Here is a 13,217-nt window from a genome sequence, read left to right as displayed (position 1 = left end):
ACTAATATGCGATCATAACCCAAAAGCAGGTGACTTTTTTGCCAAAAGACATAAATTTTAAACTTAAATAGATCCGATGATTTAATAGTGTTACAATTAAATTATTCAGACTCAACTGTGTCAGATTGACAAGGTTCAATGACCTATTTGACTTTTATATTGAACTAGTTAGTCACACTACATACCAATTACAACGAAAGATTACATTATGATACACAACACCAAATGTTGAAAAAACCATTTATTATCAAACCGACCGATGCAATCCTAGTGAGACCAACAAGTGAATCGCAACATATGAATCCTTCAAGCTCCTAACACAGACAAAAAGCTGCATACCAAACATCATCGAAACATAGATGACAGTTGAAAACAACTACCAAACAGTTGAAAACATAGATGACAGCAACAACCATCGCCAACAACTACCAAACCCTAGATCAAGAATCAATCAAACTACACCTAAAACACCCTAGATCTAATTACATGCCTATCAAACTTGAAAGTAAAGAAATAGTGGAGATCCGACCGGTGGATGTATCAGCATAATCAAAGCTTTGTTGTAATCACATAATGTTTGAAACTTTCACCACTGTCCCTTTTATTTGATACCTTCGACAGTCAACGCAGTACAGTAATAGTGCAAGAATGGCAGTTGTATGTGAAATCAGTCTGAAATCAGCTAATCTCTTGACAGTTTTTCAAAATATAAATCAACTGATTGTACAAATAAATAGGAACGTCAGATCATATAAAGTCCCTCTTAAACAAAATCATCAACCCTTAACAAACAAGTCCAATCCTCTCTTGTCAGCAAAATAAGGTAACACAGTCCCATAAAATGGAACAAAAATGAGAACTTGGAGGGCATGAGGACACCCTTCTTGTTCAATAATAAGGGTTCAATCACACATGAATAACAAGTGTTAATTGTCATCCGATAAGTTACAACAATTCTTAATATTTGCAGAGATATAGTACAAAAAAAACCTCATGCCCTTAAACAGCATCAACCATTCTAAGGTCATGTTTCTTGCGACGACACCTGTGATGAGCTTTCTGCAACGTATTCTCACCTATTATCTCCATATTTTGTGTATCTGGTGCAAATATAAGACAATGCAGATCCATCAGAACCCATATGAGAAAAATATCATTTACAGTTTATTATGCTTAAATCTTTATACCAACCTTTTGTTTTATGCAGTATAACCAGCAAGGTGAAATCTAACAACAAATATAAAAAAGTGAGGCATCATTGTTTCCGAAAGGAAGTGTTTGACATCTTGTTCAAGTTACTATATCTTGTTCAAGTTGAAATTCATCTCTAACTAATGTCTAATATCGTATATCTTCATGACACACAGGGAGTCGATCGCAAATTTTTTAAAACTCCAATTGGATAAATCCGTTGTACGGAGTAGATTTTTATCAAATATACATGAATGAGGCTACTATATGGTAAATTGCTACACCCACAACAGGTGAAAAACTTTCTAATTTCCAATTCAATAAATCGCATTTCTATTGATAAAGTGGGAAAGGGATTATATATTGGGAGGCCACAAAATTTATTGTTTTGTGTTTGTAGGCCACCCATATTTGAAAATAATTTTGTAGGCCACCCAAGTTTATCTTTACACGTTTGTAGGTCACTCGTTTTTGAAAGTGATTTTGTAGGCCATCCAAGTTCGTATGCTGTTACATATATATCAAATCCGACTTGAAAACTTTTAAATAATATTAAAAAATGCATACACTCGTGTATTTGGTAACAAGTAGTTATATAATACAACCAATGTTAATAAAAAAAAAAAAAAAAAAACTTGGTATATTTGTGTTATTATTTACATTTTTCAAATGAGATTTTAACAAGATTTGGTACTTACGGAACAACACACGAACTTGAATGTCCCACAAAAACATTTTCAAGTATGCGTGGCCTATAAACACAAAAAGATAAATTTATGTGGCCTAGAAAATTATTTTCAAACATGGGTGGCCTAAAAACACAAAACGATAAATTTGGGTGGCCTCCCAATATATAATCCCTAATAAAGTTTACATCTTTAAAGTTATATCTATAGAACACATAGGTATAGTCCTTTATATCCCACTCATGTAGTGTTTGGCAGTTTGGCTAAGCTTATTTTCCTGGCTTATGGACCAACTGATATATAGAAAAGCCGATAATCTCAGTTTCGACAGCTTATAAACTTATAAGCTTTAGCTTATTTCTAATCTAATTCCATAAGCTCACAACAGAATATATCAAGTAAAGGCATACCTTGATTTATACTACAAACAGTTTTAAACATATAACAGTGAATTAGATAGTCGTAAATCAAACAATGTACCTCCTAATCGATTGCCCCAAAACAATAGTCTGGTATCATCCTCTTCTTCATCAAACTCATCACCATATCCAAACTCAGCATCACCTCTATACCCAGGTTCACTTCCATACCCTGATTCATTTCCTTGATTATCCAAATTACCATGATAATGATGTAATGCCATATAACCATTACTATTCGTGTTCGTGTTCGTATTCGAGTTGTCTCTATCTCCCCCACTATCTCTCCTCAAATTCTTAACATCACTTGCATCTGAAGCCCAATTCACATCTCCATTAACAAACAGCTCACCGCTCGAATCCGTCCCACCGTTATTCGCCATCATAAAATCCGAACACGTACCGTAAGCATTCGAAGCACCAACCGAACAACTCCGACCCGAAACCGATCGCGATCCACGTCTACGGCGCTTTTTAGCCATCCATGGTATCCGATCACGTTTCGATTTAACAGATGATCGCGAACCGTTACCGTCGTCATCGAATAACGACAGTTTCGACATGTCTAAGGTTTCAATTGAAAATGAGGTTGCACGATCGGTAAGACAACGGCGTTTTTGAGGTTTTGAAGATGATGATTGATTTTGATTGTTGGTATTTTCGGTTTTTTCTAGGGTTTTGTTGAGAGTGGTGGGGAGATGAAATGGTCGCCAGCTGTGAAGCTGAAATGTGCAGGTGTCAATTGCGTGACGTGAATTGCTCAGGGTTTTTGGTGACATTGATTTTGAAGATGATGATAACTGTGATTCAAATTATTAGAGTTAGGGTTTTGAATTTGGGGATTTTTTATTTTTATTTATGATGGAACGGAGATGATCATAAGGATGTCATTGTTACTTTTAACAATTTACGGAGTACATCAATCAATATCAATATCAATCATCAATCTCAATACTATCTATTAAAATTCTAACTTAATGATGTCATTAATATGCAATTTTAAAGCTTATAAAAAATTCAAAATAATAAAAAAAAAATCTTAGACATCTTTGATGATGTCACTAATACTAATATAAATATAATAATTATAATTATTAACTTAAAATAAAGCTCCTAAAAAAAATAACCATCTTTAAATAATTTTAAACATAAAAAACCCTAAACAGCCGTATTCAATTCCACCTCTGCAGCACGCCTTATATTGTTTTTCTGGATAAAAAATTTCTCTTTCAAATCTCTAAAGCTTCAGTATCTTCTTTACACTCCTTTAAATCCATATATCCTTTGATTTTTTCATCTTCTTTCTCAAAATTGATCTTCCAAGTTCCGTTCTTCGTATGGGTATTTTTGGGGCTTTACCGATTCTCGCTTATTCAAGTTAATATTTGAAGTTCAATCTCCTTTTTATTTTTTATTTTGTTGGGATCTGTTTGTTTTGTGTTCATCTTTGTTTTGTTTGAAGGGCAATGGATGTTTTAATTTAATTGAGCTGCACAATTTCCTTGAGCTTCACAATTTCCTTGTGCTGCACATTTGATTTTTTTAATTAATTTATATTTAATTAATACTCAATTAATTTACCTAGAAAACATCATATAGCTTGATAGCATCAAGCTGTGCACCATTGTACCGCCTTTCTCCTCCAACTGAAGCTTCTATCGTCAACTTCACTCTACATAATTTGAATTTGATTTTGAATTCAAAAACCAAATGTTAATACTCAATCCATTTGAAAGAGGTTGTGTTCCACATATATAAATTAGTTGACCCCTAATGCATTTGAAAGGCAACCCATTTAATTTCAAAGAAAGTATTCTAATGCGGGTGGCTGAACTCTCGACGGTAGTAGCGTGATCTGCTTCCACTTGAATGGTCTTAAGTGTAATGAAACTTAATCATTTTAGAACTAGAGTTGCAGGCGCTGCGTTTGACTATTCGTGATCCATTATTGGAATCAGGTTTAAATTCGTTTCTTCTTATATAATATATGAAGTTATAACCTGTTTCTATTTTTGCTATAAGCAGACGCTGTTTGTACAACCGAATGAAGATAAAATTTGATGGTTTAGTGAGTTTTCTTCATTGGTTTAGTAAGTTTTCTTCATTTATGATTCTTTACTTCTATTAACAAAAATATGGGATCAACGTCTTACTTACATTGGGGCGAGTTTAATACATTCAGTTGTACAACTTATCATGATGTTTGATGAATGCTTAAATGAAGAGGAACTTTCAGTTGTATGGGTTTTCATCATCACCATGTATTTGATGAAATGCCTAAATGGAAAAGAAAAAAAAAAAGACTAAATCCTTATTATGCTTTATTGCTTTATGTGAATAGTTTATTCACAAGAGTTATAATTGAAAATAGACGGTTCTAAAACATTTATCTTGATTCAGGCACAATACTATTTTTGTTTAATCGTTGCCATTTAGAGATCCTTTTGGTGTATCTGCAAACTGAATTAATCATTGCCATTGTTGCATCTATGTATATTTGGTGCAAGAAATATGTGGTTGTTTTTGTGATCTTTGATGATTTGGTCTGATTGCACTCCAAGTGGTCTTATCTATGTATTTTGTCATGTTACTTATGCTTATGATGATGTAATCTTCTGATGTTAATTGAAAAGGCTAAGTTTTGTGACTATTTAAACTTTAATGACATTATTTGACGCACACCATGTGTAATCAGAAAAGATATAAAAGATATTTGGAGTATATGTATTATAGGGTTTATGAGTTTAGAGATGATTTCTTATTTTCTACGTGCAGACTTTGAGCAGATTGAATATCAGGTGATCATTCAAAAGCAAACCTAGAGTTACATCAATGTGTGTTCACTTACAGGTACATATTAAATATTTCCTTGGTTTCTTTATCAGTTGTATTTATATTCAGGGTTTTATGACAGTTTCTGACGCTCTTGAACCTACGTTTACTGGTTTAAAAAACAGAAGAAAAAGCATGTTGGTAATGGGTTGTTAAGAATGTTACAAAGAATAATGGAGCTTATCATCGATTGCTTATGTCAGATTGTTATATTCTCAAGTGCATGGCAAACAAGCTTAATATCATGATGTTAGTTATTTTGTCATGTGTTATTCTAAGATTAATTTAATGATGTAAATATTTAGAGATTGTTATTATTAACTTAACAATTAACAATGTTCTGATTTCTCCAACGTTCAGTAGCCCTTAACATATTCAGATTGGAGTTCTGTGGCTGTCATGGATTGTCTCTAATATTAAGCGAGGTGGTGAAATTTTGCCAAATCAGATGGTTATGTAAAAGCTGATTAAGGTATGAAACCTACTCTTTGATTTTGACTTAGTTGTCAACAATATGATTAGTAAGTTTATAATGGTAAAAATTTACTTGGATGGAGGTTGTCGATATATCCAATTCCTTGTGACAGCCAATCTGGGTCACTTCAGGTGTTTAGTGTTTCTTAGCGTACACATATTTATTTTATTAGAAAATAAAATAGCTAAGAAAAAGATGAATCTAATATGTCAGTAGATCCAAAGTACTTTTAAGATTGATTTTGTGCAAGGAGAAGTAATATAATTGTAAAATGTTGAGTGAGTAGGGGTTGACTGTTCAAAAGACTTCATGGTTCAAAGGATATAGTTAGAATTTCAAAATGGGTCATGCTCACTTGGAATGATTCACTGCATGCTCTTTCTCGAGTTATACTATTAATGGGATTTTAAATTTTCAAGTGCATGGCAAACAAGCCATTCAAAATGGGTCATTATTACCCCAGGTTGTGTTGACCTAAATGTATATATGTTCAATATTTTTCAAACCATCATGAAATAAATGGAAACAATAACTACAAAAAGACAGGGTAACCCATATTTGGTTATGATTTTAGTGGCCAATAAAGCCTATTTATATACAGAAAGAGAGGTTGAGAATGAGGTATATTAAGATAAACTTATATAAGTTCATGTATATTTTGCATTAAAAAACTTATTATGGCTATACTTTGTGTGTCATACTAACAAAATTGTGTTTCTAATTGTTGCAAGAAGGAAAGCTATTCCTCAATGAGGCAAAATGGGCGGGTCTCTACCAAAGTTTTTGTTGGTTATTAGTATACATATAGATTAATCTATATATAAACCTTATTATACTTCATACTAAATTTCTAGATGAAACACATTTTCCCTTAATATACATTATATAAAGATGTATTTTTATATATTTTTCTAGAACGGCCCGTGATTTCACGGGTCATTTAACTAGTTTAACATTTATTTAACAAGATAAGGTGAAGTTTTGGGACTGTTTAATTTGTTGTTTTCCTTTTCATTTTCTTATTTCTTAGAGTGTTTCTTTTGTTTTATTATATTTTTCCCTATTTTTGATCGATTAAACTTTTCTCAAACAAAAATATGACTTTTCGTCTTTTTTCCTTTTTTTTAAAAAAAGAGTTCCTACCATCCAATCATATATGTTTCACGTGTCAAGTATGTTCCATCGAACAAATGACATAAGAAAAACTTTGCGTGTAATCATCATTTGAAAGCACCCCATGAACAAATGTCATAAGACATGTTCAGACAGAATGCCGCCATCGGAATTCGAACTCAAAACGTTCTATAACTGTCAACCCGGATATATGGGGTACCGTTCGGGCAATGCTTACATGATTTTCGTTTTTTTTCTTTTACTCAAAATTTGTACTACTACTAAATTAAGTTATCAAATAAACTAAAATTTTGAACTACCAACGAGCATGAAGAAACGACACTTTTTTAACTTTTGAGTCGTTCCGTCAGTTCGGTCACTTAAGATCTTAGGTCTCCACTTGGACCCAATAAAAGAAATTGTTCTTATCTTTAATACTTATTTTGACTTCATATGTATTCTAATTATAAATTAACAAAAAAAAAAAAAATTAATAAAAAAATTACATATATATAACAAAACTATGCATTAATGTAAACAATTTTTTCACCGTAACATGTGGTACCCTAATTAACTCGTTTATATTATTCCATGGAGAACTAACCTTTAATACTAATCTATAGAGTACTGTTCATTGTCTATTGTTCATCATTTTTTTTCTAGTCTTTTTTATGAAAATTGTAAATATTTAGAGGTTATATAATTTATTTCTATAATCAAGAGGTTGTGGGTTTGATCCCACGGTATTTCATTTTTTATTCCTCTCCACTTCTTTAAATTTTATATTTTTAATTTTTATATGACCTTTTATCTTTAGTTTTTTATTCTTTTTTTAATTATTTCCAAACATTTATTTCATTTCTAGACAATCAAATAACACCTTTCTCATAAAATCTTAATTATCTTTTATTTTTTTCGCATTCTATTTTTATTATGTATGTGATGTGATGTGATTGTTACAAATAATTAATTAATATTAAAATCATTAAATCTTTATAGACACGTTAATAACAAACATTAAGTTTAACACATCAACTACTACCACAAAATGCAGAAAATCAAATAACAGTATCACAAACACAACTACACTTCTGCAGCAACGCAGCTCCATGATACCTATTTTATTAACATTTCTAGAAAGGTTGATTAAGAGTCTAGAAATGTTGATTAAGAGTTGTTGGAAAGGTGTAAATTTTTATTAGGAGAAGGAATATTCAAATTCAATATTTTTAACACTTTAATTTATAATCATTTTGAGTTACACATCTCATTGATAGTAAGATTAAACTATCTTTTTAACATGCCTATAAAAATTGATTATTACAAAATTAAATTATAACACGAAGCATACATCATACATCAGCGATACATCATCGATAGATCCTTACAAAATTAAATTATAACACAAAGCATACATCATAAATTACTATATATACTAAAGATTAAAGTGGAATGCTGACTTCCTATTGGTCGAATACTATTATATATACTAAAGATTAAAGTGGAATGCTGCCTTCGTATTGGTCGACTACTATTCATCAATAGTGGTCGACCACTATTCATCAATAGTGGTCGACCACTATTCATCTTTTTTTCGGAATTTTTTTTCGGATTCCTATTGGCCGAGCATTGTTCATCATTTTAATTTTTTTTTGCCTATTATGTCTTTATATTTGGAGAAAGTTGATCGGATATTATACATGAATACATACACTTACTATTACACGGTTTAAAAAATATAATATTTTTAATTTTTTTTCTTTTTTTGGTTAAATCGCTAGCACTTTTCAAGCAGCAGCGCGCGAACTTCACCTTTCTTGTTATCAAACAATTAAGAAACCACATGTGTGGTGGTGTAATGGTTGAGGGTCCATCCTTTCATAGTGGAGATCATGCATTCTATTTCAGGCGGCTGCAGTTATTCCCTTATAGCCATAAAGGTTCGCCCAAAATGACTTCGGGTCACTTGCAAAGCGAATAGTCGCCCTAAAATTAGTCAATTAGTCAATGTGTGGAGATACCACTAAAGCAAACCTACAATGATAATTTTGTATAATAAATCGTACCATTTCTCGAAAATTAAACGTCAACTTCCAATTGATAGTGATCTTGGGGGAATATGATAAAGACTATATCAGTCTTAAAAAAGGTGTGTATAGTGGTACTTAGTAGTTTAATGTTGTTGACGTAGTAGCGAGAACAGGGAGGGGACGGTGGGGTGCTCAGCCTTCTTCAATAGGCTCAATTTCAATTCCAATGAAATATTAAAAGTCCATATTTGATTATTTTAACCAAGTCTCACTCAGTTATTCATTTATACCAATTGTTTAGGTTACCTATCTTTCAAACCTGAATACGGAGTAACATTAAGTAAAACATATCGTACAAGTTTACTTATCAATTATTTAGATTTACATATCGTACAGTTTACATATCGTACAGTTTTCATACTGCAAATTTCATAGTAGCATTTTTATTGATTGATAGTTACTAAATTTTTGTAAAGTATGATTAAACAAATAAAATATGTTATATATAGGAAGTTTGCCTCTTTTAGAATTATTTGATTTGCCTCTTTTAATTGTCAATTTACCCCTCTACCGTTAAATTTTGGTTCCGCCCCTAGTTGTTGTATATCTTTTATTTTCAAAGTATATCTTTCTCAGTGTAAACTAATTAATATGTAATCAAATGAAATCAACGAACTAATAGCTCAGTGATACTCGTTGCCTTAAAAGTTAAGTCCACCGTGTGTAATTCTTTGTCAAAATGGGCGTAGGTTCGATAATTATTATGAACAAGGATTTACAACCCTTTTGAAAGTGTGAGAGTATTCGGTGGAAGTATTTTACACATATTCAATTTTTACGGGGTGTGTTTAAGCAAAGGATGATGAAATTTTAATGACAGACTATATACTTATTATATTTTTTAAGATTGATGTATATTTATAAGTGAATGGATGGAGCTTCAACATATTAACTGTGGTTAAGATCATTACAGTATATGATCAAGAAAAGGTGTTTCAATAAACTTTCATTGTGGGAACTTGAATATGTACATGCCTTACTATATTTTTATAGATGCTTATTGTTTCTTATTATACGTTATGTAGGTTGATTTCATAAACTTCTAATACTTATTTAGTTTGAAATTTTATTTTATTGATATGTCTAAGAGATTAAGAAAATGTAAAGTTTTGATTGATATTATATATCTATTGAGTTACCGTTTTGATCATATGTCATTTATATGAACTCCAATTTAATTTATTTAAAGGTTTGGGTGCTCGTAACTTAAAAGTAGATTATACAAATAATTTATACTATTTTTATGATCAAGTTTTACTCAAATAAAAGTTTTAGAGTTCACATTTAATTAATTATAGTAAAATAAGTAGGGGTTAACATGTACTTTAATTACATGAGTAGTAAACTATTTATAGCAAAACTTAATAATATCAACCACAACTCCACCTACTTGATAACTAGTTCTGAATTTTATAACACGGCATTTAATTAATATTAACCGCAACTCTATAACTGAATACCAACAATTTCGTTGGTAATTTGTGTTTCTTAAGATCCTCAACCTCATATCTACAAACAAGAGTTGCCAAACATTGAAACTATTCGCACCACATTCATCTCCATCGTATTTGTATATAATAGAATAATAGATTAGAATCGAATCACAAACAAAAAATAAAACGAAGATAAAACAACCATGGCCCTTAGGAGACACCCATCGACACATATTATAATCCTTTCTACCATTTTGTTTGTTGCATTATGTTACAAGGCATCGGGTGCAGCAAAAACAGGGGGGGCTAATGTCACGAACAAACAACTAGAAGGATTGGGAAGTAAATTAGTTGAATATAGAGCAACTCTTAAAAAACGATTAGCAGACGTCAAGACACCAAAAGAGTCAAAAAAGTGCTTTTCTGTATGTGAACAAATATGTGATGATTCCAATGATGGTGTCAAAAAAAGTATTAATGCCATCAATAAACAAGACCTTCGAACTGCTAATGTTGAAATCAGCGGTATCATGTCAGATATGAATGCGTGCAACGATTGCTTCACCGAATCAGGTGGAGAGATTGACAAAGAGGTAAACGCTTTTACTCAATGGGTTTTGGGAGTCACTAGAGAATGCCTTATCAATATCAAGAAACCTTAATTAATCGTATATATACAAGGCATGAATTGGTTGATTCTTCGAGCATTTCGTTAATTGGTTTCTATATATATGGCTAGCGATGTCTGTAAATTAATCGTCACAATGCATTTTAATAATTATGTAGGTTGTATCACATAAGCAGCAGTCAACCCTTGATGTATACAATTTCATTTCGCTTCTTATATTATTTGTTTAATGTGTTAACGAACTACTGTAACTGTCGTTAGTTCGAAGGATTAGAATTGTGCGGCACAATTGATAGAAAGTGGGGATGATCCATGTAACATAAGGACTGCCCGTACAATTTTGTGTAAACTACAATGACCAACAGTATAAAGTACTTTATATATAAACTGATACGCATGTATAAACTGATACAAATTTTAAGAACATATACTAATCTAATCAACATACATAAATTAACAAATTAACCTAGACATAACCTAATCACCAACGGGGACGTAATCGCCATGACAGTTCTTTCTATAGGATTTGGCAAGATGACGACAAATACATACATATAAGTTCTAAAAAAGTTCGAATATGAAAACAGAACTTTTTATATCATGTTAAATTCTTCATTTACTATTTTTGTTACTCTTTTTTTTTTTGTAACAATCGGAAATTATGAATATAATGTACGATTCATTGCATACGGTGTTGCTGCTGTGGAAGGCATTATGTTTCGATTCTTTTGAACGGGTCTCCTTCCAGGGAAGGCATTATGTTTCGAGGTCTTAGGCAAGGGGACCCGTTATCCTCTTTCTTGTTCATTATAGTTGCGGAAGTTCTTAGCAAATTACTTTCTAAAGAATTGGATAATGGTTCGTTGAAAGGGTGTCAATTCTCTCACGATTTGTCGGTTAATCATTCACAATTTGCGGATGACACAATTATTTTTGCCCAACCATCTTCTCACGAATTGGTGCGTATAAAGAACCCACTTTCCTTATTTTTCCTAGTTTCGGGTTTAAAAATGAACTCGGTCAAGGCTACTTTATATGGAATTCATGTGTCAAGAGAGGAAATGGTTTTCTTCCATTTTTGATTGCGAAGTGGGTGTTTTTCCTTTTGAATACCTAGTGTTAGTGCATATTTTGTAATCCCTAGTTCCATGAACTTTAACGTTTTATTCGATCATGTTGTAACCTGTAATATTGTTAAACGTTGATTGTCGATGTGTTATTTTATATTTGTAAACGTTTAAATATAATTCGTAATATTACTCGACAGTCGGCCGACTGACATGGTCAGTCGACCGACTGTCATCCACTGTCGACCGACATAGGAACTGAGGTATTTAAGCCTAATTAATCTTCATTAATTTGGTTAACAACTCTACACATTACACACACACGAAAACAGTTCTAGGTCGAGTCTCTCTCAATCTTCATGTCCAAATACCACAGAATGTCAGTCTAGGCTTCGTGTTTATCAAGATCTAATCTTGGTTTGACTTGTACGAACCCGAAAATCCATAGATATTCGTTTAAGCTCTTTCTAGTGTTATTCCGCCTCTAGATCGTGTTAGGTTGATTCTAAGATCCTCTCTCAGCGTCTACAAAGTGGTATCAGAGCTTTGGCTTGCTGAATCAATTGTTTTAAACGAGTTCTTGGTATATTTTTGGGTCAAAAATTGGTAACCTGATTACAGTCGACCGACTTAGGAGACAATCGACCGATTTTCGTGTATTTCGACCGATTGTCATTAGTTCGACCGATTGTCTTTAAACCGACCGACATATGCTAAACCGACCGACTTAAGTTGTAAACCGACCGACTTAAGTGCTAAACCGACCGATTGAAGGAACATCGACCGATTGAAAAAAGTACTACCATTTGACTAAATGTAAACAGAACTTCGACCAATTAACCATTGACAGTCGACCGACTGCAGCTGTTCATCGACCGACTGTATCTGTTCATCGACCGACTGTCACCAACAGTCGACCGACTTAGGATCAGATTCAACCTTAATTAAATTTTTAAAATGTCTGATCAGGCAATGGCAATTACTTCCGGCGTTCAAAACATTTTACTATCTGATAGTGAATCAGGCAGTGCCAATCGTGCTCCTAGACTTGATAATACAAATGATTACATTAGATGGAGGGCTAGGTTCATGAATTACATTAGAGGCCTTGATCCTAGAATGTGGGATTTGATACAACATGAATATAAAGAGCCTTTAGGTACTGATGGTAATAGTAAAAAGTATGAAGATTATAGCGTAACAGAAAAAGAAACATATGCCTTAGAATGTAGATGTTATGCTCAATTGACCCAGGGTTTAGACGGTGATATTTATCATCAATA

General features: G+C 32.3%; 1 protein-coding gene across 1 annotated transcript; it reads right to left on the bottom strand.

Annotated features, from left to right (window-relative positions):
• Positions 1–158: 158 nt before the first annotated feature.
• Positions 159–3,151, bottom strand: LOC139899402 (uncharacterized). The gene is made up of 2 exons (XM_071882230.1): positions 2,358–3,151; positions 159–1,100 (listed from the first exon to the last, which is right to left on the bottom strand). The coding sequence occupies exons 1-2, from the start codon at positions 3,073–3,075 to the stop codon at positions 1,000–1,002; spliced, it is 819 nt and encodes a 272-aa protein (XP_071738331.1). The 5' UTR covers positions 3,076–3,151; the 3' UTR covers positions 159–999.
• Between the last annotated feature and the right edge of the window lie 10,066 nt (positions 3,152–13,217).

Source organism: Rutidosis leptorrhynchoides, chromosome 3 (genome assembly GCF_046630445.1).
Source record: "Rutidosis leptorrhynchoides isolate AG116_Rl617_1_P2 chromosome 3, CSIRO_AGI_Rlap_v1, whole genome shotgun sequence".
Taxonomy (NCBI): domain Eukaryota; kingdom Viridiplantae; phylum Streptophyta; class Magnoliopsida; order Asterales; family Asteraceae; genus Rutidosis; species Rutidosis leptorrhynchoides.
This window is presented reverse-complemented; position numbering and strand designations above follow the sequence as displayed.

What these genes read in the sequence shown, in the direction of transcription:
- LOC139899402 (XM_071882230.1), bottom strand. Translation starts at nt 3,075, where the DNA reads ATGTCACCAAAAACCCTGAGCAATTCACGTCACGCAATTGACACCTGC. An exon ending in TTGGGGCAATCGATTAGGAG is followed by an intron (nt 1,101 to 2,357) that starts GTACATTGTTTG and finishes TATTTGCACCAG; the next exon opens with ATACACAAAATATGGAGATA.